Here is a 24,630-nt window from a genome sequence, read left to right as displayed (position 1 = left end):
ACGTGTTCTGGGGATACAGCAACAGAAAACACAGGACCCTCAGATAAACGAATTACATTCCAGAGGGTAGAAGGGAAAGCAAGGGCAAAGGTCTTGAGGCAGCTGTGAGCATGGCTAGAGGCCAGTTACCAAAAGGGACATGACACCATCTGTGTCCCCTCCCACTCTGATAGGGACACATAACATTTTCTCAGTTTTTCCTAAAAGACTGTACAAAAAGTCTCTTCTTTACAAACAGTTTGCCGCCCTAAATCCTTCCAGTATATTACTTGGGGAGGTGTCACTAGATCTGTGTACCTCTGTTTCTCATTATGTGACTCCATTCTGGTTTCTTGCAGGTTTTTGTTTAAAGGAATGGTGGCGTTATTTATTTAAAACAGGCTTTAAAATATACGGTTAAAACGGTAGAAAACCCTCACGTGGCCCACCTGCAATTCCTACTAACTTAACATAGGTCCCGCGTCTGAGGAATCCTCCTAGGTCCTAAATCTTTGGCAGCCAAGTCAAAAGTGACTACGACTCCGGGACTATGATTCCCAGGAGACACTGCGTCCGCACCCTCTGCGCATGCTCAACCTTGGTGACTGCATAAGACAGCGAGCCCAAGGGGCGGGGCTTGGGCCTGAGCGGTGAATCGGGGCGGGGCTAGGGGCAGGGCCAGGGAGGGGGCGGTGCTGCCGGCGCCGCCCGGAACACGCTAGTGGGGCGGAAGATGGCGGCGGCAGCGGCCGCTGCAGTCGGGACTTCTGTTGGGCTGAGGCGGAGGAGCCGCCGGTTCTGACCTCGCTCTGGCTCCGGTGCGCGCGGCTGAGCGTGTGCGAGGCCCCGCGCGTCGGGCAGGGGCGGCGGCGGCCACTGCGCGCCGCCCTGAGGAGCGCCCCAGCGGCGGCGCGACTGCGGCTGAGGAGAGAGCCGGCTCCGGGCCTCCGCGTCCTCCTGCTCCCCCGGCCCCCCGCCTCCTCGGGGGGGCGGCGGCGGCGATGTTCTCGGTCCTCTCGTACGGGCGGCTGGTGGCCCGCGCCGTGCTCGGCGGCCTCTCGCAGACCGACCCCAGGGCCGGCGGCGGCGGCGGCGGCGACTACGGGCTGGTGACGGCCGGCTGCGGCTTCGGGAAGGACTTCCGTAAGGGCCTCCTCAAGAAGGGCGCGTGCTACGGGGACGACGCGTGCTTCGTGGCCCGGCACCGTTCCGCGGACGTGCTCGGTGAGTCCCCGACCCGGTTCCCTCACCCCAGCCTCGGATCCGCCTCCTGGGGACTCCCCGCGCGGGGCTTCCCCAGTTCCTCCCGGCGGCGAAAAGGAGCCAGAGCGCTCACATGGAGGGAGCGCTTACTATGCGCCAGGCGCCGTGCCAAGCGCTCCGAGGCGCGTTTTCCGCTTGAACAACCCCCATTTTAGAGAGGAGGAAACTGAGGCGCACAGCGGTCAAGTCGTGTGCTCAAGGTCACAACCCGAGAGTGTGACCGGTCTGTCCGAGTCCAGAGCCACACTCTCGGTCTCACTCGGCCGTGCCAGCCCTGGGCGACACCTGCAGGCTCCTAACCTCGTTCTGGTTCCCTCTCCGCGTGCCCCGGGGATCCCTGCCTCTTCGCATGCTCCCGACACCACAGCCCGGCCCAGGCTGCGGGATCGCCGGCAGACGGGCAGTCGTGAGCCCCCAGACAGCCCGGCCGTATTCTTTCGCCGCCTGGATCATGACCAAATCTTCACCCTTTTCGGAGTCTAGCGGTGGGGGCTGCTGGCTTGGCGAAGAAACCCTCACAGCGTTTTCTCCCAAATTGATCTTGTCCACTTGTGGTCACTTGGTTGGCAGAGTCTCCTTGATCCAAAACAGAATGGTCGAGCCTACTTGTAGACTGCAGCCGGGAAAGCTTTGAGAATTGGTCACAGCCTTTTCAGGCCACAGGTGCTCCCTGAGGCCTATTCCAGTTATACCTTTTGGGGGTGGGAGACTACGGAGAGAGCTGGCAGAAAGGGCTAAATATAGTTCACAAGCAGTCAGAAACTTTACCATAATGTACGCCTTAGGAGATTTTGTGTATGCTATGGGATATTGTGCCGTTAAAACTCTGAATGAATAAAGTACTCGCTTTGAAATTGAAGGACGTGCTGTCATTGAACTTGGGTTCAAATGTCACTTTGATTTCCCTTCCCAGGTGAGACTAAGTTTTTGGTTACTTTAAATTTCATATGCTGAGGCAGAGTTTGGCATTGGAACAAATGGTTCTGTAACTTTTTTATGACAGTAATTTTTTAATCTGATCTCAGAATAATTGCCTAGTATCTTTGGTTCTACCACATGTAGTGTTTGTGAACATGGGACTGGAAAGGTTGTTCTCAGTTTAATTTATGAATGACCCCATTACCTGGGTTGAAGAAAAAGCATTTAATGTTTAGGCAACCCTATTGATATTAACATGAGAGGGAGACTTAGAAAGGTCCTGCAGCTTGCAGATTGAAATTGTACAAATCCACCCCGAAGTCAGCTGTCAGTGGCTATCTTTTCCCTGATACATTTAGAAGTGCCTCACTCAATGAGCTTGTGACCTGTGCTGCGTTTTTTTTTTTTTTTTTTTTTTTTTTTTTCCTTCAGACGGAGTCTACCTCTGTCACTCAGGCTGGAGGGCAGTGGCGCAATCTCGGCTCACTGCAGCCTCTGCCTCCCGGGTTCAAGCGATTCTCCTGCTTCAGCCTCCCGAGTAGCTGGGATTATAGGCGCCCACCACCATGCCCAGCTAATTTTTGTATTTTTAGTAGAGATGGGATTTCACTGTGTTGGGCAGGCCGGTCTCGAACTCCTGACCTCGTGATCGGCCTCGTGTTCGCCTCGGCTGCCCAAAGTGCTGGGATTACAAGTGTGAGCCTGGCCCCTGTGTTGCTTTTTAAAGTTGTGTTCATAACATAGGATAGGGGATAATGAGCCTCTAAGGTTCACCTTATAAATCTGTATGCTGGGCTGCGCGTGGTGGCTCACCACTATAATCCCCAGCACTTTGGGAGGCTGAGGTGGGCGGATCACGAGGTCAGGAGTTCAAGACCAGACTGACCAATATGGTAAAACCCTGTCTTTACTAAAAATACAAAAATTAACCGGGCATGATGGCGCATGCCTATAGTCCCAACTACTCAACAGGCTGAGGCAGGAGAATCGCTTGAACCGGGGAGGCGGAGGTTGCAGTGAGCCAAGATGGTGCCACTGCACTCCAGACAGGGCGACAGAGTGACACTCCGTCTCAAAAAAAATAAAAAATCTGTATGTGGCTTTTGTGAAAGATCCGTGACCTGATTGATGATTTGGGGAGTATTTAAATGTATCAAATTCTATATGGAAGCTTGATTTTAAAATTTTGGAAGGCTAGGCCGGGCGTGGTGGCTCATGCTTGTAATCCCAGCACTTTGGGAGGTGGAGGTGGGTGGATCACCTGAGGTTAGGAGTTCGAGACCAGCCTGGCCAACATGGCGAAACCCCGTCTCTACTAAAAATACAAAAATTAGGCAGGTGTGGTGGCACACGCCTGTAATCCCAGCTACTAGCGAGGCTGAGGCAGGAGAATTGCTTGAACCTGGGAGATGGAGGTTGCGGTGAGCCGAGATCACGCCACTGCACTCCAGCCTGGGTAACAGAGCAAGACTCTGTCTCAAAAAAAGTACAATAAAATTTTGGAAGGCTACCTTCTTAATGGAGGTGGGATATTTACAAGAATTGGGGGGATTTTGGTCAAACCCATTCTAAAAAAGTATAAACATAATTTCATGCCCGGACATCCTGGTGGAAATCCAGTGAACTTTGATGCTCAGATTTGCCACTTAGTAGGTCTGTGATTTGTGGTCTTGGGCAGAGCCTCTCTTGAGTCTCCTTTTGTTTATCTGGACTAGGGGGATAAAGGGAATGGACGACCTGACCCTTAGTGACTACAGCTTCTGACCATCATATCACATTTTCTTTGGTTCTTTTCTTTTTTTTTGGTGGGTGGGGGGTGCGGGTATGGAGTTTCGCTCTTGTTGCCCAGGCTGGAGTACAATGGCACGATCTCGGCTCGCTGCAACCTCCGCCTCCCAGGTTTAAGTGATTCCCCTGCCTCAGCCACCTGAGTAGCTGGTATTACAGGCGTGCGCCATCACGCCCGGCTAATTTTTGTATTTTTAGTACAAACAGGGTTTCATCATGTTGGCCAGGCTGGACTCGAACTCCTGACCTCAGGTGATCCACCAGCCTCGGCCTCCCAAAGTGCTGGGATTACAGGCGTGAACCACTGCGCCCAGCCCATATTTTCCTTTTGCTTCGAATAGATGGCACCCTTTGTTCTGCACCTCAAATGACAGGTGTCACGGGCACCTTTGGTAGATTCCTGTTTTGTATGTAGCACTAAACCAGTGGTTTTTAGCTTTCCTTGATTCACAACCCCTGAGGATCAGGACCCTGTGCACAGAGATAAAATTTTGCATAGGCTCTTAGGAACTTTGCTGACTCCATGACTCCTTTGATACCACCTAGAGGTCCATGCATAGGAATCAGATCAAGAACCCCAGCTCTGTACCCTTGAAGGGAATGCCAGCAGACACAGTCAGATAGTGGTAGCTGATGTGACCAAAGGGTGGTTGTTAGCCATGTTTGACAAAGATCAAGCATGCACATATGCAAATAGTGGGGGATAGGGGCAGTGAAGGACAGGTTCTCCAGGACTGTCCTGTTGTGGAGGAGCTCTTCCGGACGGCAGTCTTGGAAGCCACCTGAAATAACTTCATGAGTTGGCCTCATTTGATCCTTGGCTGTCCTGAACCAGTTCCTATGATGGTGACTTCTATTTTATTGATACCGTAAAAGGTGATGACTTTTTTTTTTTTTTTTTTTGAGATAGAGTCTTGATCCGCCACCCAGGCTGGAGTGCAGTGGCACGATTTTGGCTCGCTGCAACCTCTGCCTCCCAGGTTCAAGCGATTCTTGTGCCTCAGCCTTCCGAGTAGCTGGGACTACAGGCATGTGCCACCTCACCTGGCTAATTGTTTGTATTTTTTTAGTAGAGACGAGGTTTCGCCACGTTGCCTGGGCTGGTGTCGAACTCCTGACCTCATGTCATCCACCTGCCTCAGCCTCCCAAAGTGCTAGGATTACAGGTGTGAGCCACGGTGTCCGGCTAAGGTGATGACTTTGAATGACTCCTTAATACTGCTGTCTACTCTAGAGGTTGGAGTTACAAACTGAGTTACATTAAAAGGCTATGTTGAGTAATAACGTTACGTTGAACTTAAGTGCTTTTGAACCTTTTGGTTCTGTAGATAATTAATTTTCTTTGAATTGACACCATATTTATTACTGAGTATCAGTGTAACAGATTATTCACTGTGGTCATCTAGGACTCCTTGACTGGAATGAAAGCTATTTCTTTCTTTTTATATGAGAAAGAGAAAGCTCTTTTGTTTCTTTAATTTAAAATTGATCTGTCCTATTAGTCATGCAGTGACTAATAGTACTTGGTGCTTCACAACATTTTGTATAGTCCCCACTGTATTTCTTTTCGGAAAAACCGACTGTGGTGGGTGTGGTGAGACATAGGAACCACTCCTATCATTCTCTAGAAAATTGTCAAAGGTGCTTTCTCTTTACTAGGTCCAACAGGAGTAAACCAGTACTAGCAGGAGCCATGTACACTTTTCTTGTTCCTTCTTCCCTGTGGCTAATTCTGAGTTCTCTTATTACTCCATGTGGCATGGCTTCCTAGGTGCACAAAAATGAGAACTGCATGTTGTAATACCTGGGCTTCCCACAGCCTTATGCTACTTAACAATAGAATCAAAGACTGTTGAGAATTGTAACACTTAGAAACCTTGGAGTGTAGTTTTTTTCACCTCACTGATGAGAAAACAGGCCTCCAGAGAGTCAGATGACTTCCCCAAGGTTACTCTACTAGTTATTGGTGGAACTGAGGCTGGCACCTATCTCAGTCTCTCATCTGAGACTCCCTTTCCCAGCCCTGTCCCCGTTAGACCACTGGTCAAGTTTTCTTGATGATATATGTGAATTAAAAACCAGTCAGTCTTCTGATACTTTTGTCCTTCCAGTGCTTTTCCTGGGTGTGTGTATGTGTGTGTGTTTATAACTTCTTTATTCACTCTGACTCATAACTGAAGTGCAACAAAAACTCCTCTGCATGCTAAACCACAGTTTAGAGAAACCACTTATTTTAAAAATCGCAGCCTGGTCTGTGCCATATAAATTTTGACCTCTGAATATTGAGTTGTAAAGTATTTAGTATGAAACTGTGGGATGTTTATTTAAGCTTGGTTAAACTTGAAACCTAAAAATGAAATTAAAATAATTTCATATCCCAGCCTTTGGATCTGATTTTGATCGTGGTCAGGATTTTGAAGTGTTTTTGTGAGTAATGTCAGTCTTAAAAGTAGTTGTCTTAAGGTGTAAAGATCATATGAACAAAATTAAGATCTAAATTATATTTAGGAAGTGAATGGATGAGGTAGAATTTGGTGTTCTCAGTCATGATCATTTTAATGTACTTACAGAACCTCTATTCTGAAAGTGAGTTGTCCTTTTAAAAAAGTAGTCACCTTCAGAGTGTGTGTGTGCGCCCACTGACTTCAGTCTTTCAAGAAGTCCTCGTTGGAATTTTCCTCAGCTAGATTTCAAGCCATGTCAGGACACCAGTCTCATATTACCATAATTTTCTTTTCTTTTTTTTTTAATTTTATTTTTTTTTAAGTTCCAGGACACATGTGCAGGACGTGCCATAATTTTCTTAAAGTCAGATTCCAGCTTCATCTACCTGTTGATAGCAAATATGACCTTGAGTGAATTTTTTTTTTTTTTTTTTTTTTTTTTTTTTGAGACAGAGTCTCGCCCTTGTGCCCAGGCTGGAGAGCAGTGGCGTGATCTTGGCTCACTTCAACCTCCGCCTCCCGGGTTCAAACAGTTCTTCTGTCTCAGCCTCCCAAGTAGCTGGGATTACAGGCACCCACCATTACACCTGGCTAATTTTTGTATTTTTAGTAGAGACAGGGTTTCACCATGTTGGCCAGGCTAGTCTCGAACTCCTGACCTCAGGTGATCCACCTGCCTTGGCCTCCCAAAGTGCTGGGATTACAGGCGTGAACTACGTGCCCAGCCCCTTGAGTGAATTTTTAAAAACTGATATGTATAATTCACATTCCATAGCATGTATCCTTTTAAAGTGTACAGTTCAGTAGTTTTTACATTCACAAAGTTGTACAGCCACTGCCACTATCTAGTTCCAGAATGTTTTTCATCACCCCCCAAGAAACCCCCTATCCATTAGCAGTCACTCCCCATCTCCCTGGCAACAGAAAGCAGATTCTGTCTGTGGATTTGTGTTTGAGACATTTCATACAAATGGATCATGTAATATGTGGCCTTTCCCTTAGCATGTTTTCCCTTAGCATGTTTTCAGAGTTCATCCATGTTGGAGCATGTGTCAGTACTTCCTCCCTTTGTATGACTGAATAATGTTCCATTATATGAATATACCACATTTTGTTGATCCATTCATCTGTTGATGGCCATTGGGTTGTTTCCACTTTTGGCTATTGTGAATAGTGCTATGCACATTTGTGTGCAAGCTTTTGTATGAACATATGTTTTTAATTTGAGGGGATATATACCTAGGAGTAGAATTGCTGGGTCATATTGTAACCCTGTTTAACTTTGTGAGGAATATAGCTGTTTTTTTATGTAGCTATATAATATTAATATAATTATTTTATATAAGGGAAAATACTTTAAAAATTGCAGCAATCAAATATATAAATTCTGAGATCAATCAGTACTTTAAATATGCCTGATTTCATAATGAGCTGTGTGCTTCCAAGAGAAAATTGTGGAATATTAATAAGGAAGTGTGAGTGGATTTAGTAAAAGAGCCATCTAGGACTAATGAAATAGCAGGGTTTAGGAAGCCACTGACTAGTGGCCTTCTGACTATTCTGAGTGTTCTTTCATTCTGTAATACATAAGATTACAGGGTTGATGGATAGAGGAGGTTTGCTGTTTGCTTTTTAAACTTCTGTTCCTTGATATTTTTCTCATTTTGCTATATAGGTGTATTGCAGTTTTATAAGGTACTTATTAAGGTACCTTTATTTTTGAAGTCATTTCTTCATTTGTTATAGCTTCAGAGCTGCTTTTCCTTTGTTCACAAATCTTTTGAGATTTTCTAGCTTAGTTTAAAATTTTCCTAACTTACAGTTTATCTCTCAATTTGTTAACAATCTCTGTAAAGGATTCTGGTTGAATCCTTTTGTAGTGCAAGTAATTAAATTTTAGAAGCGTAACTGTTTACTTTTTATAAGTGCATTTTTTAAGGAGGTTTTAAATTGTAGCAGAAGGTAGATTACAGATGCAAGCTGTTGTGGAGGTTTTTTTTTTTTTTTTTTTGAGGTGGGGTTGCTGGATGGGAGGAGGCTGTGTGTACCCTGAACTTTAGCACTGCTTTGTGAAACTGGGCAATACATAAACTGAATGGTTGCAACAGTATCCAAATGGAGTTTGTACTAGTGTGTGACACCAGAAGCACTACACCAGGTTAGAATGTGACCTACAACCATGTCCTTTGAGTAGCTCAAATGCTAAAGTTAAGTTCAAGCTAAATGTCAAATTCATTTTATGTTCCCATGCCTTTTAGAGAGGTCTTGCCTGGGGCTTTAGGTTCAGAAGTTTTAGGAAAATGCTTTGCAAAAGTAAGTTAGCAGTATTTTATTTCTAAAGAAATTTGACTTTTCAAACTGGAAGTTTTAGTTTATGAAAAATAATGTGAGTTTGCCTTTCAAAATTAGTTGTTAACTTTTGGTCTGTTTTTAAGAAGTGATGTCCTGGATCCTAACTTTTATTGTTAGTAATAAAATTTATGAGTCTGTCTTGTTTGGGAGTTGTCATATATTTTAAAAATCTGATAGGGGCCGGGCACGGTCAGTCACAAGCTATAATCCCAGAACTTTGGGAGGCCAAGGCAGGTGGATCATTTGAGGTCAAAAGTTCAAGATCAGCCTGGCCAATATGGCAAAACCCCGTCTCCACTAAAAGTTTAAAAAAAAAAAAAAAAAAAAGCCGGGCATGGTGGCGAGCACCTGTAATCCTAGCTACTAGGGAGGCTGAGACATGAGAATCGCTTGAACCCAGGAAGCAGAGGTTGCAGTGAACCAAGATCATGCCACTGCACTCCAGCCTAGATGACAGAGCCAGTCTCTGTCTCAAAATAATAATAATAATAATAATAATAATAATAATAATAATCTGATAGGGAGTTTTCTATCTCCCTGAGAACTAAAATAATTTGTTTCCTAACAGTTCACAAAATTGCATATCATAAATCAAGACTTTTTGTAAAAGCTGACCTATTGCAGAGGGCATTAGGCTAACACATGACTTATTATTCATTTCAACTCGAGTTGACAACTGGCATAGCTTTTTCAATTTAGTTTAAAGTTTTTAAAGAAGAAAAGAGATGCTAAATGTTTTTGAATAAAATCTCTAACAGGAAAAATCCCCAGCAGGATTGGGGATTGAGGATTGGGGAATGGGGAAGGACAGAAGCTTTTCTTTAAGGAGTAAAAATGCTTCATTCTTTTTTTTTCTAAGCCAGTTGTTTGATATCTGACACAAAACATGATTGTCCCATCCTTCTAGTGCTTTATATAGTGCCTTAGAAGTTGCAAAGCATTTTTATGTTTTACCTTATTTAATCTTTGTAACTACGAAGCTGCTGCTCTTATCTCCACTTAATCTGAATCTGTTTCCTCATCTATAAAATTGACACATCAAATAAGGGTGGTATAGTTAGTATTATATTGGGACTTGAACCTAGGTCTCTTGCTTGCATGTCTAATGCTTTTAATTTTTTTTTTTTTTTTTTTTTAATTATTGTGGAGACAGAGTCTCTCTGTGTTGCCCGGGCTGGTCTCAAATTCCTGGGCTCCAGCAGTCCTCCCACCTCAGCTTCCCAGAGTGCTGGGATTTAAGGCATGAACCACGTGCCCAGCCTGTGTAGTGCCTTTATTTATTTATTTATTTATTTAGAGACAGAGTTTTGCTCTTGTTGCCCAGGCTGGAATGCAGTGGTGCAATCTCAGCTCACCGCAACCTCCACCTCCTGGGTTCAAGCAATTCTCCTGCCTCAGCCTCCCGAGTAGCTGGGATTACAGGCTTGTGCCACCACGCCTGACTAATTTTGTATTTTTAGTAGAGACAGGGTTTCTCCATGTTGATCAGGCTGGTCTTGAACTCCCAATCTCAAGTAATCTGCCCGCCTCGGCCTCCCAAAGTGCTGGGATTACAGGTGTGAGCCACTGTGCCTGGCCTGTGTAGTGCTTTTAAATAAATGGATGTTTAGTGCTTATAAAAGTAACACATCTTCAGAAAAGTACCATATAAAACACCTATAAATCATAACTCAGCTATAGTAAGCTATAGTTATTGTGGTTCCCTCTAGCCTTTGTGTATATAATTGTATACATGTTATTAAATAACAGAATACACGTTGGATTAATATGCATTCTACTCTGTAAAGCTTTTAAAAAGTTGCAACAGTATGCAGATGGAGTTTGTAATAGTGTGTGACTCCAGAAGCATGCTGGAGTGCATGTTTCCATACTGGTAAGCATAACTGCATCATATTCTCCTGCATGTGTAGCCCATCAGTTACTAAACCAGTCCTCTATTTGTAGTTATTTAGGTTGTTTCCAATTTTCTGTTATAAATAACACTAGAATGAGTATCTCTTTACATCTGAATATTTCCTCAGGATAAATTCCTTGAAGAGGAGTTCCTGGGTCAAAGCCTATGAGCATTTGCAAGGCCTTTGATATAAAGATGACCATAGGGCTGGGCGTGGTGGCCTATAATCCCAACACTTTGGGAGGCCAAAGTAGGCGGATCACTTGAGGTCAGGAGTTTGAGAGCAGCCTGGCCAACATGGTGAAACCCCATCTCTACTGAAAATACAAAAATTAGCTGGGCGTAGTGGCCGGCACCTATAATCCCAGCTACTCTGGAGGTTGAGGCAGGAGAATCGCTTGAACCCGGGAGGCAGAGGTTGCGGTGAGCCGAGATCATGCCACTGCACTCCAGCCTGGGTGACAGAGTGAGACTCGTCTCAAAAATAAATAAATACATAAATAAATAAAAATTTAAAAAGATTACCATAGGTCCTCCAGAAAGGTTATATATTATTTTCCCAACTGCGGTGAAATCGCTCTCATCAGCAAGCTTATTGTTGATCTTGAGTCTGTCTCACTTAAGAATATGTAAATTTGCTAGGTTCCTAAATAGTTGTTTTTGAGGTGAATAAATTCTAGAATGGATTGAATTGTTGGTATGAATCCTAAAGACTACAAAATGACTGCAAAAACTTTGCCAGAGGCTACAAAAGTGACTTCCTACAAAGAGTGCTTTCTGCTGAAGGGCCAGTACTATTTTTACTTGGCGAATTCCAGCACACTTTTGCACTGTTCTCGTATTCATTAACAGAGTATTTTGAAGAGAAAGGGAATTTATTTCTTTTTGGACTACTCTGTACATTGTTGTCTTTTTTTTTGTTTTGAGACGGAGTCTCACTCTGTCACCCAGGCGGGAGTGCAATGGCGTGGTCTTTGCTCACTGCAACCTCCACCTCCTGGGTTCAAGCGATTCTCCCGCCTCAGCCTCCCTAGTAGCTGGGACTACAGGCACATGCCACCCCACCCGGCTAATTTTTGTATTTTTAGTAGAGATGGGGTTTCGCTATGTTGGCCAGGCTGGTCTTGAACTCCTGACCTCGTGATCCACCCACCTTGGCCTCCGAAACTTCTGAGATTACAGGTGTGAGGTGAGCCACTGCACCCAGCCACGTTGTTATCTTTCAAGGATGCTGTTATCTAGCAAGTTTTTTGACTTACCAAAATTAGTCTATGTTGTCATTTGAGGTAAATGCAAAAGGTTGGCTGGGCTGAATGAGGCAAACAAAAAGTGCTTCTGTTTTCATATCTGCTATGTTTGAATAGCAGTTTGGGGCAAGAAAATGAGATTTCAGCTATTTCCATAAGATCTAGAAAACTGTTTATGGCCTCTAGGTTGACCACTAATTGGTGATGGAATCATTAGTGTTTCTATGAAATGAGAAAGTCTAAATAAGGATGCTTTATGTATGCATTGTTCTTAGAAATCCATTTCTCTTGGTTTTGAGAGGCCATTTTGATCCTGTCATTTTTTTCTTATTACAATACACAATTCACCAAACAATCAATGGTCTTTGAATAACAAGGTTAGTATGTTTTGTGGATGCCTGAAACTGTTTAGTATGAAACCCTATATAGACTATGTTTTTTCCTGTACATACATACATACCTGTGATAAAGTTTAATTTATAAATTAGGCACAGTTAGAGGTTAGCAGCAATAATTACTGTACAATTCTATACATGAGTATTTATAGATCATTTGACTTCCATGAAGTCAATTAATACTAATTTGTAACCATCTTGTTTGTTGTTGTTGTTCCAGGATCTTGTGCTTGGCCATCATCTTTTATTCTTTTATTAGGATTTCAAATTGAAAAGTGGTTGAGGTGTTTGTTAGTGGCTTTAAGAAAAACTTTGCCAACATTTTAGTTAGGTGTTTAAAGTGAAAGGACAAGGGGCAGTGTTTCCGCTCTCTAAATCATTATTGAAACTTCACTGGAAATATACATGTGGCAGTGCAATAAGGACAAGAGATAAATTGGGAAGCCAGAAATGGAGGCTTTGTTTCAAAACGAGTTCATGCAGTAAATGTAATATTGTATGTGAAATGCAAAGTATAGCCCTATTTGTTTTGTTTTCTTTTCCTAAGTGAATGAAGACAGGATAGCCCTATTTGTTAGCCTTTGTTTATAAAGTTTCTTAAACTGGCTCTTTTTTTCCTGCAGTGTGACTTAAAAGTCCCACAGTCTTGGATCCGAGAAAGGGACTCTAGAGAGACTGTGTCTTCCTGCCCCTCATTTCACAGATGAGGAAACTAAAGCTTAGAGAAACGATTTGACCAGTGTCTTAGGTCCAGTTAATGGCAAAGAAAGTTGGGAGCAGTGTTATCTCCAGACTTTTCTTTAATGCTCTTTCCATCAGCTCAGCCCTCTCTTTCTCTTTTTATTTTTATTTATTTTTATTTTTTATTTTTTGAGACGGAGTCTCACTCTGTCGCCCAGGCTGGAGGGCAGTGGTGTGATCTCCGCTCACTTCAACCTCTGCCTCCTGGGTTTAAGCAATTCTCCTTCCTTAGCCTTCCGTGTAGCTGGGATTACAGGCGCCTGCCACCATGCCCGGCTAATTTTTGTATTTTTAGTAGAGATGGGGTTTCACCATGTTGGCCAGGCTGGTCTTGAACTCCTGACCTCAAGTGATCTGTCCACCTTGGCCACCCAAAGTGCTGGGAGTACAGGCGTGAGCCACCGCGCCTGGCTTTTTTTTGGCGGACGGGAGGGGGGACAGGGTCTTGCTGTGTTGCCCAGGCTGGAGTGCAGTAGCTATTCTCTATATAGGTGCAGTTGTAGTGCACTGCAGCCTCGACCTTCTGGTCTGAAGTCATCCTTCTGCCTCAGCCTCTCAAGTAGTTGAGACTACAGGCTTGAGCCACCTTGCCTGGCAGCCTTCTCTTTGAATGGCCTGTTAGAGGAACATCTTGTAGCAAGTTCTGACCCAGGGAATGACACCTTGTGAAATGCTAGGATCCATTACTAGGTTCAATCCCTTTGGAGTTTTTGGCTGAAAGTTTGTATACCAGATAATGGTGTTCTAACTTTTCAGTGTGGTCAGCTGAATTCATTGTTTATTGGTTGCTTCCTATTAGTCCCTGACAGATGTTTTAAAGACCAATGAACAAAACACATTTCAACCCTGATGTTTCATAGTCCTGTGGGGAAGGCAAACATGCACAGGACTGGTGTGAAAGAATATGCATGAGGGCCAGGCGTGGTGGCTCACGCCTGTAATCCCAGCACTTTGGGAGGCTGAGGCGGGCGGATCACGAGGTCAGGAGATCGAGACCATCCTGGCTAACATGGCAAAACCCCATCTCCACTAAAAATACAAAAAATTAGCCGGGTGTGGTGGCGGGTGCCTGTAGTCCCAGCTACTCGGGAGGCTGAGGCAGGAGAATGGCGTGAACCTGGGAGGCGGAGCTTGCCGTGAGCCGAGATTGCGGCACTGCACTCTAGCCTGGGTGACAGAGCAAGACTCCGTCTCAAAAAAAAAACAACAACAACAACAACAAAAAAACACATGAGGTTGTAGGGGCACAACGTCAGGCCTTAAGAGATGGATTTTTCAGTAAGCTGAGGCAAATGAGAAGAATGGGAATACTCCAGATTGAGGGCTCAGCAAAGGCAAAGTAGATCCCCAAAACTACAGCTATTTCATGGCTGGTAGGGTCGGCATAGGGAGCAGTGTTGAGAATTGATGTTAGAAAATAGACTGAGACTAAATTGTCATGTTAAGGAATTGGTGGTTTTTTTGTTTGGTTTGGTTTGTTTTTTGGGGGGTAGGTGGGGAGGAAGCTATAGAAGAGGTCTGCTTTTGAAGAGGCAGCACATTCAAATGGTACAGAATTTAAAAGGTGTTCAGAATTCAAAAGAGTGCACAGTGAAGTCTCACCACCCTTGTCTCCAAGCTACAAAGTCCTCTCAAGAGGCAACCAGTGTTACTAGTTTCTGTGTATCCTTCTAAAGAATATTTCATATATACAAGCAAATAAATATATATTACATGGAAAGTATTTGACTAGAGGAGTAACATGGACATTGCGGTGTTGTAAAAAACAAATCGATACAGAGGGTGTAATGGGAGAACAGGAGGCAAAAGACCAGTTACGAAGCTACTGAAATAGTCTGAGCTAGAAAGGGCTTTACCTAGGGCAGTGGGAAGTAGTTGAGCTTCAGATTCATGGTAGGCTTGGTGATAATTGGTCAGAGGATGAAAGAGAAAGAGGAGTGGAAATTGAGTTAGAGGTTTTGCACTTGGAAGATACCTTAAGGTTTCTAAGCCTGGAAGTATGTATGGGTAGCTGGGCTGCCATTAATTAGGGTGGGAAATGCAAAAGGAAGAATCAAGTTTGGGAACAGAAAATGGGATTGCTTGGTACAAGAGGCATTTTACAGGCAGAACCATCAGGCTTGTGGAATGCTTCCATCCAGCTGGACCATTGATTCTTATTAGAATCACCTGTGCTGAGAGGCCTAGGCCCACCCTGGCCACACCGATTCAGGGAGTAGGGCTGGGGTTCCATAGGTAATCTCATTGTGCGGCAAGGGTGGGGAATCATTGGGCCAGGTACTAGGCCAGCCAGTGGGGATGAAACAACGGTTAGCTGTGTGAGACTCAGCCCTTTGGAGGCTCACAATATACAGGGGAAGAAAAGAGAAGGGAAGATCGCTATAAAGGCACTGGTATTATTGTAGTGACGAAGAAAATGGTTAGGCCCATGTATGTATTCCTCATAGTTTTAGGATTTCCCGTGTAAAATGAGAAATCTTTGAGTTGGAATCCTGACACAGGAGGCAGCGGGCTCTGAAGTATTTGCTAAATAAGGTTACTTCAGAGTCCTTCTGGGGAAAATATTCTTTTCAAAGTGCAGGTAAATCCTTTTTTACTTGTTATTTTTGGAGATAAATATATATTTATTAGTACTTGAAAATGTTACTATTGAATGTTTAATGGAATATTGAATGGTGGTGGATGTGTGGCTGAAAGAGCTGAATGGACTACTTATCTTTTATGCATTATCTCTGAGTGGGCATTGTCTTTTGGTTGTGACCACAGACTAGTGTTTGTGGAGCTGGCAGCCTACAAACGTGACTCAAAGACTTTTTTTTCTGATTGCTGCAGTCTAGGCTGGTCTGTTTGCTGCTTGCCGGCCTTTCTTAAAGATAGGCATAACTCTCACTTGCTGAATGTTGGCTGTGAGCGGAGCACTGGTAGGTGTTCTGAAGAGGTTATCCTCGTTCCTCACACCAGCCCTGTGAAATTGAGGATAGAACTCCATTCACAGGTGAAGCTACTGAAGCTCAGAGAGCTGCCCAAGGCCATGCTTAGCACATCTTGTTCTGGGGCTGGAGTTTGAACCCAGATCTGCCTCCAGAGCCTGTGTCCTTGCTCAGTATCCCACACTGCCTTTCCAGTTAGAAAAGGTCATTTTAGATTTTCTTTTAGGGAGGTGATTTTGGCTGATTGTGAATTCTACTTAGTTATTAGCTATTACTTTTGTTTTAATTAAGGGGTTTTGTTTAACTGTTAACTATTAGTTAAAACAAAAGCTTAACAAGCCTTGTTGAGTTTGGTAACCTCAGGCCAGCCTTTCCTTCCAGGGACCTCCTAAATGCCGTAAGCTCTGCACTGCATTGTTTGCGCTGATTAATGGTGAGAGGTTCCTGGCATGAGTGTAATAGACATTTACCTGGAGGTCAAGTTTCCCTGCTGTTGGAACCCTCACCTGCTATGACTTGTACTTTATTCATGTAAGTCAGAATCCTAGGGAATTGCTCAAAATGCCTGTCTCATCAGCCTCCTCTCCTACAACTCATTTTCTTTCATCCTTCAAGGCTCATTTCAGACACTTCTTCATTAATCCTTTTGATTCCTTCAGCTATGCGTAATCTGACCTTCTTTGCTTTTGTTTTTATTGGTGCATATTTTGCTTTATTATAGTCATATATCTTGAATCTCCCTAAACTGTCCTCCCTAACCAAAATCATCACTTCATTTTAAGTTCCCATATGCAGGAAATATTTTATTACATATAAATCTTTAGCTCCCTTTCACCATAGTGTCTTGCATACAGTAAATGTCCAATAGAATGTTTTGAATAGTTTTAATATTAAATGTAAGTATAGAATGTAGTTTTTACCTGATTTACATAAATAGTTCTTGTCATCCTTCCCATAAAAGTAACATTACTCATTGCTAAAAAATTGGAAAGTATGGGCCAGGTGCGGTGGCTCACGCCTGTAATCCCAGTACTTTGGGAGGCCAAGGCGGGGGTGGATCACAAGGTCAGGAGTTCAAGACCAGCCTGGCCAAGATGGTGAAACCCCGTCTCTACTAAAAATACAAAAATTAGCCCAGCATGGTGGTGGGCGCCTGTAATCCCAGCTACTCAGGAGGCTGAGGCAGAGAATCGCTTGAACCTGGGAGGCGGAGGTTGCAGTGAGCCAAGTTCGTGCCACTGCACTCCAGCCTGGGCGACAGAGCGAGACTCCGTCTCAAAAACAAAACAAAACAAAAAAAGTATGAAAAAGAAAAAAAAAGTACTCATTGTCCTACTACTCAAAGATCATTACTTAGTTGAACAATGTATAGAGTAAAAAATATAGGCCAGGCTTGGTGGCCCACGCCTGTAATCCTAGCACTTTGGGAGGCTGAGGCAGGTGGATCACCTGAGGTCAGAAGTTTGAGACCAGCCTGGCCGACATGGTGAAACCCCGTCTGTACTAAAAATACAAAAAATTAACTGGGCATGGTGACAGGTGCCTGTAATCCCAGCTACTCAGGAGCCTGAGGCAGGAGAATCTCCTAAACCCGGGAGGTGGAGGTTGCAGTGAGCCGAGATTGCGCCATCACACTCCATCCTGGACGACAAAAGTGAAACTCTGTCTCAAAAAAAAAAAACAATATATATACACATATACGTGTATATATATATAATGTATATGTGTGTATATATATACGTATATGTATATGTGTATGTAGATATATATATAAAATTAGTGTTCAGAAATTAAGAGACAGTTCTCCACTTGGCAGGCTATTCAAAGGAATGATGTTCTCATTTAAAGGAAAAAAAAAAGTTACATTTGTGCCAGGCCGCATGTGACTATAGACCTCTCCCAGAGGGTGCCTATTTTAGTCAAGGCCAGCCCTTATTTTTATAGAGGGTGAAGAAAGCAGTGGGTAAATAGTATCTTCTTTGGGGTTAGGTCAAGGATATATGGCTTGTCATAAATATCAGGTTGACGAGAATTCTAGATCTAATCTTGTAAATTATAAACAGAAGGAAAATCTCCCCAGCCTAAAGGGCCAGTACAAGTAGGCACATATCAGATAGCTGGCCTTTAATTGCTTGTTACTTCCTTACTTAATTTTTGAATTATTTGGTATTATGTGACATTTTCTAACACCTGAAAACAAACCGAAGCCACAGCTTTAATAGAGGCTCTTACTTCTGTAACATAATTAGTGCCCTGCCTCTGCTGTTCAAACTTACAATAAGTATGACCTCCCAGATAATTTGTTTGTTGCCTCCTCCTGTCCAGAAACATTGCTAACAGCATTTGGCATTTGAGGAAGATACTGTTGGAGGCCAGAAAGGAGTGAAGTGACCTTTTCAGTAACTTAACCTTCAACTCTGCAGTTTGTGGAAGGCAGGCCAGTGATTCATACCAAGTCTGTAAGTTGCACAAGTTCCCCAAGCCACAGTTGAGCCAGAATAGATAATTCCACATTAAGTGTTGGTATTTAAACAGAATTACTGAAGTTAAAGGAAGAACATTTTTATTTTTGAAAGGTTGACTTTAAGTTTGTTTGCCTTCACACAATTGTTTCCTAGTCCTCATGTCAGCACTTTTCACTGCTTTTTAAGACAAGGCAACTGCCCAGAATAGTCTGGAAATTATCTTCTCTAGTTAATGAAGTATTCTAGACATAGGTGTAATTGTATGTGGAGGCTCATTAATTTGATTAATTCTTAAGTAGTCTCATAATTACTAAGCTAGCAAGGAATAGTTAACTGTTTTGTTTGGAATTCTCAAACACAAAATGAACCGCTTACTCCAGCTTTGATTTGGTTGTTTGAGTTTTGCCTATAGTTTCCATCTTCACACTTTTTTTTTTGAGGCAGATTTTCACTCTTGTTGCCCAGGCTGGTGTGCAATGGCGCAATCTCGGCTCACCACGACCTCCGCCTCCCAGGTTCAAGGGATTCTACTGCCTCAGTCTCCTGAGTAGCTGGGATTACAGGCATGTGCTACCACGCCTGGCTAATTTTGATTTTTAATAGAAATGGGGTTTCACCATGTTAGCCAGGCTGGTCTTGAACTCCTGACCTCAGGTGATCCACCTGCCTTGGCCTCCCAAAGTGCTGGGATTACAGGTGTAAGCCTCCTCACGCGGCCATTTTCACATGTTATATTATAGGGTTGAACCTTTCAGTCCATCCTTTGAGCTTCATTACCTTCACTTTTGAATTAACTTCTGCTTAGAGATCTTGTTCTTGACATAGTCTTGATCTCTGAAGAATCAAAAGACACAGATTTCATTGTGATTAATGTGGAATGGAAACTTCTTTTTTTTTTTTTTTTTGAGATGGAGTCTCACTCACCCTGTCACCCAGGCTGGAGTGAAATGGCGCAATCTTTGCTTACTGCAGTCTCTGCCTCCCAGGTTCAGGCAATTCTGTCTCAGCCTCCCAAGTAGCTGAGACTACAGGTGCCTACCACCAAGTCTAGCTCATTTTTGTATTTTTAGTAGAGATAGGGTATTGCCATGTTGGCCAGGCTGGTCTCGAACTCCTGACCTCAGGTGATCCACCCGCCTCGACCTCCCAAAGTGCTGGGATTATAGGCATGAGCCACCGCGCCTGGCCAGAAACGTCTTCTTTTTTTTTTTTTTTCTCTCGTTTTTCTTTTTTGAGACAGATTCTCGCTTTGTCACCCAGGCTGGAGTGCAGTGGCTCGATCACAGCTCACTGCAACCTCTGCTTCCTGGGTTCAAGCGATTCTCCTGCCTCAGTTACCCAGCTAGCTGGTATTATAGGCATGCGCCACCATACCTGGGTCATTTTTGTATTTTTAGTAGAGATGAAGTTTCACCATGTTAGCCAGGCTGTTCTCAAACTCCTGACCTCAAGTAATCTGCTCACCTCAGTCTCCCAAAGTGCTGGGATTATAGGTGTGAGCCACTGCACTGGGACAGAAACTTCTTGCAAAGGGAGTATTTCACTTGCTTGTTAAAACAGGAAGTGCAGCATAATCTATATAATTTTACCTCCACAGAACTGAAAGGACTGTTGTTAGTCAAAAAGCACATGGCATTTTTCTATATAACTTGACAGAATATATTTGTTGAATATATTTTTTCAGTCATCCTGCTTTTCATTCATTTTGGTTGTTTTTTTTTTTTTTGGAGATGGAGTCTCAATCTGTTGCCCAGGCTGGAGTGCAGTGGTGCGATCTCGGCTCCCTGTGCAACCTCCACCTCCTGGGTTCAAACGATTCTCCTGCCTCAGCCTTCTGAGTAGCTGGGACTACAGGCATGCACCACCAGGCCTGGCTAATTTTTTTCATTTTTAAAATAGGGACAGTGTCTCGCTCTTTCACCCAGGCTAGATTGCAGTGGCACAGTGATAGCTCACTGCAGCCTCAACCTCCTGGCTCAAGCGACTCTCCCTTTGGGATAATTATTTGCAGATACAACATTTCACAGTCCTGAATCACAGGGGAGTGTTTTTTGTTTTGTTGGGGTTTTTTTTGAGGCGGGTCTTGCTGTGTCACCCAGGCTCGTGTACAGTGGCACCATCACAGCTCCTGGGCTCAAGTGATCCTTTTACTCCTGTCCCCCAAGCAGCTCGGACCGCAGGCGTGTGCCACCATGCCTGGCTAATTTTTTGTATTTTTAGTAGAGACGGAGGTTTTACCATATTGCCCAGGTTGCTCTCGAACTCCTGAGCTTAAATGATACACCCGCCTCAGCCTCCCACAGTGCTGGGATTACAGGCATGAGCCACTGCACCCCGTCGGGAGCATTCTTAAGTGCCCAGATAGTTGAGGTTTAAGAAATGTTGATATAGGCTGGATGCAGTGGCTCATGCCTGTAATCCCAGAACTTTGGGAGCCCAAGGCTGTGTCGGGGGGCAATCACTTGAGGTCAGGAGTTTGAGACCAGCCTGGCCAACATGGCGAAACCCCATGTCTGTACCACAGATAGAAAAATTAGCCAAGCATGGTGGTGGGTGCCTGTAATACTGGCTACTCTGGAGGCTGAGGCAGGAGAGTCACTTGAACCTGGGAGGCGAAGGTTGCAGTGAGCTGAGATTGCGCCACTGCGCTCCAGCCTGAGCCACAGAGTGAGATTCCATCTCAAAAAAGAAAGAAAGAAAAAAAAAATGTTGATATAAATGTGATCTGTTCCATTGGATAGGAAATTGAGTTTCTACTCTGATCTCATTTTTTTTCTAGTTATAGTGCTTCATGCTGCGATGTCTTTAGACAAATGAGGCTGGCTCTGAGAACACTAAAGTCTTTGAAAAGCCTCAGCATCTGAAAAGATGGCTGTCGTACTGCAATAAATATTGCTTAGCCCCCTTTCTCATTAGATGGCCCCTTACTGCAGAAAGTCTGTAAAAGCAGATACCCTTATTCCTTAGAGTGCAGAGGGTCTCCTGATACTTCTATTATTCAATTCTTGTAATCCTGCCAGATTCTTACTCAGTTTCTCCTCTAGAGTTTCAATTCACTATCAAGTACCCATCCTAGTAGGCAGGGAGATGTGTTTCACTGATGGAAAGACAATCTATGTAGAGCCAGTATGCTTCTTTGGAATGTGAGGCTTGATGTAAGATGCCTTGAGATCATCAAAGATGCAAGGAATAAAGCTATTACCTTTGGCTATTCTGCCAGAGTGTACATTAAATACATTTTTGGACAAAATCAAATTGTTTTTCTTCATTGATGCTTATATTAAAATTGAAATTTAGTATTCTCTAGGCATCGCTTTCTTCTAGAAATCGTTTGCTTTGTAGGTAACTGCATGTCAGTCTGAAGATGAGTGCAGTAGGAGGGGTTTAAAATAATTGCAACATCATGCTGATGGCTGTTAATGGAGGACAGTACTAGAGACGCTCTTGCTGATTTTGACTAGTTCAGAAGTCTTTCTTATAGTGAGCCTTTTGCAATTACACAGTTAGGTGACTGTGTAATTGGGAAGATAGGATTTTTAAGATAGCTATCATTTGGTTATAACTACCTTTTTTTTTTTTTTTTTTGAGACAGGGTCTCGCTCTGTCACTCAGGCTGAAGTGCAGGTAGTGTGATCACAGCTCATTGCAGCATTGACCTCCTGGACTCAAGCAGTCCTCCCACCCTCAGCCTCCTGTTTAGCCGGAACTACAGGTGTGTGCCACCATCCCTGGCTGATTTTTAAATTTTTTTGTAGAGACGGGTTTTGCTATGTTGCCCAGGCTAGTCTCGAACTCCTTGGCTCAAACAATCCTCCTACCTCAGCCTCCCAATATGCTAGGATTACAGGTATGAGCTACCACGCCTGGTCATAACTACCATTTTACATGGTTATACCATTTTGGCAAAGACAAAAACATGTTAATTAGAAAAATGAAAATTGCTTAAGAATTTTCTTCTTGGCTGGGCTCAGTGGCCCATTCCTGTAATTCTAGCATTTTGGGAGGCTGAAGCAGGAGGATCACTTGAGCCTAGGAGTTCAAGCCCACCCTGGGCAACATGGCAAAGACCCATCCCTACAAAAAATAAATAGCTGGGTATAGTGGCACATGCCTGTAGTCCCAGATATTCGAGAGGCTGAAATGGGAGAATCTCTTGCTCAGGAGTTCGAGGCCACAGTGAGCTATTACTGCACCACTGCATTTCTGGGTGACAGAGTGAGACCCCATTTCTTTTTTTTTTTTCCTGAGGCTGAGTCTTGCTCTGTCGCCCAGGCTGGAGTGCAGTGATGCAATCTTGGCTCATTGCAGCTTCCACCTCCCAGGTTCAAGTGATTCTCCTGCCTCAGCATCCCAAGAAGCTGGGATTACAGGCACGCACCACCACGCCCAGCTAATTTTTGTATTTTTAGTAGAGACGGGGTTTCGCCATGTTGGACAGGCTGGTCTTGAACTCCTGACCTCAAGTGATCTGCCCACCTCGGCCTCCCAAAGTGCTGGGATTACAGGCGTGAACCACCACGCTGGGCCCGAGACCCCATTTCTTAAAAAAAAAAAAAAAAAAAAAAATGTCTTTTTCTTCTTATAAACACTTAATGATGGCAGACACCCAGAATTACTCTTTTTGCTTCCCTTTTTAACTCTTAACTGTAGAAACCAGGCATGGTGATTTGTGCTTGTAATCCCAGCACTTTGGGAGACTGAGGCAGGAGGATCACTTGAGCCCAGGAGTTTGAGACCAGCCTGGGCAACATAATGAGACCGCATCTCTACAAAAAAAGTTTTTTAAAAAATGAATTTTGTATGTTGGTGCATTCCTGTAGTCATAGCTACTCTGGAGGCTGAAGTGGGAGGATCCCTTGAGCCCAGGAGTTCGAAGTTACAGTGAGCTGTGTTTGCACCACTGCACTCCAGCCTGGGTGACAGAGCAGGATGCTGTTAAAAAAAGAAAAAGGGAAAAAACAGCAGTCTATGGAAAACCTAATAAAATACTTTGTGAAAACATAAATACTGTAACTATTTTCTAATTGCTCATTTTGCTTCATAAAACTGACATTTCCATTGAAAAGATAAAACTAGGCTGGGCACGGTGGTTCACGCCTGTAATCCCAGCACTTTGGGAGGCCGAGGCAGGCGGATCATGAAGTCAGGAGTTTGAGAACATCCTGGCCAACATGGTGAAACCCCGTCTCTACTAAAAATACAAAAAATTAGCCGAGCGTGGTAGCTACTGGGGAGGCTGAGGCAGGAGAATCACTTGAACCTGGGAAGCGGAGGTTGCAGTGAGCCAATATCGCACCACTGCACTCCAGCCTGGGCGACAGAGTGAGACTCCGTCTCAAAAAACGAAAACAAAAACACTAAAGGATTTTTCGGTGCCCTATCGTCTCTTCTCAATCTTTTGCTCAGCTATTTCTGATATGTAACCATTATCTTAATCTAATAGTGATTTTAATTGGATTTTGGGTCAAAGGAAACACTTAAGCTAGATGTGTGCTCACAGAATGTTATTAATGGAGACATAAGATGATTACAGTGAATTAAAGGAAATAGCTTCTATATTCGGTGCAACTTCTTTATCTTGGCATTCAAGGCCCTTCTAGTTATTAATTCAGCCTACTTTTTAGCTTCACTTCTCTCTACCTCCATAGAGATTATATCATTCTGACAAACTGGATACCCTACCTGAGCGTCTCATTCACCACTAAGGTATCAATTATCAGATTATCTGGCCCCAACTTGCCTTGCCAGCCGCAAACTCATAGTTCCTCACTTTATACACAACACTTCCACAAAGATGCCCTGCTGGCACCTGAAGTTTGACATACCCAAGACAGAATTAAATGTCTTTTAAAGGCATTTACACACCCTTGCCAACTGTAGAATAACCTAATCAATACTTTCTAATTCCCCAAATCCAGAAACAGTAGTTCCCTCTTACTTGAGGTTTCAATTACCCACTGATGTGTTTTGGCATTGTCCCCACTCAGATTTTATCTTCAATTGTAGTTCCCATAATAATCCCCATAAACCCTCATGCTGCTGTTGTGATAGTGAGTTCTCATAAGATCTGATGGTTTTATAAGGGGCTTTTCCCCTTTTGCTCAGCACTTCTCTCTCCTGCTGCCATGTGAAGAAGGATGTGTTTGCTTCCCCTTCTGCCATGATTGTAAGTTTCCTGAGGCCTCCCCAGCCATGCAGAACTGTGACTCAATTA

General features: G+C 43.8%; 1 protein-coding gene across 2 annotated transcripts in view; it reads left to right on the top strand.

Annotated features, from left to right (window-relative positions):
* Nucleotides 1-653: 653 nt before the first annotated feature.
* PPTC7 (protein phosphatase targeting COQ7) overlaps nucleotides 654-24,630 on the top strand; it is a 51,311-nt gene continuing 27,334 nt past the window's right edge. For both annotated transcript variants that reach the window (XR_010135681.1, XM_002823738.6), the window contains exon 1: nucleotides 654-1,203. Coding sequence is in view for 1 of the 2 variants with exons in the window: in XM_002823738.6 (XP_002823784.1) it covers nucleotides 981-1,203 (223 nt within the window). In the remaining variant the exon portion in view is untranslated. The remainder of the gene's footprint in view (nucleotides 1,204-24,630) is intronic.

The sequence above is a fragment of the Pongo abelii genome, chromosome 10 (assembly GCF_028885655.2).
Source record: "Pongo abelii isolate AG06213 chromosome 10, NHGRI_mPonAbe1-v2.0_pri, whole genome shotgun sequence".
NCBI classification, from domain to species: domain Eukaryota; kingdom Metazoa; phylum Chordata; class Mammalia; order Primates; family Hominidae; genus Pongo; species Pongo abelii.
This window is presented reverse-complemented; position numbering and strand designations above follow the sequence as displayed.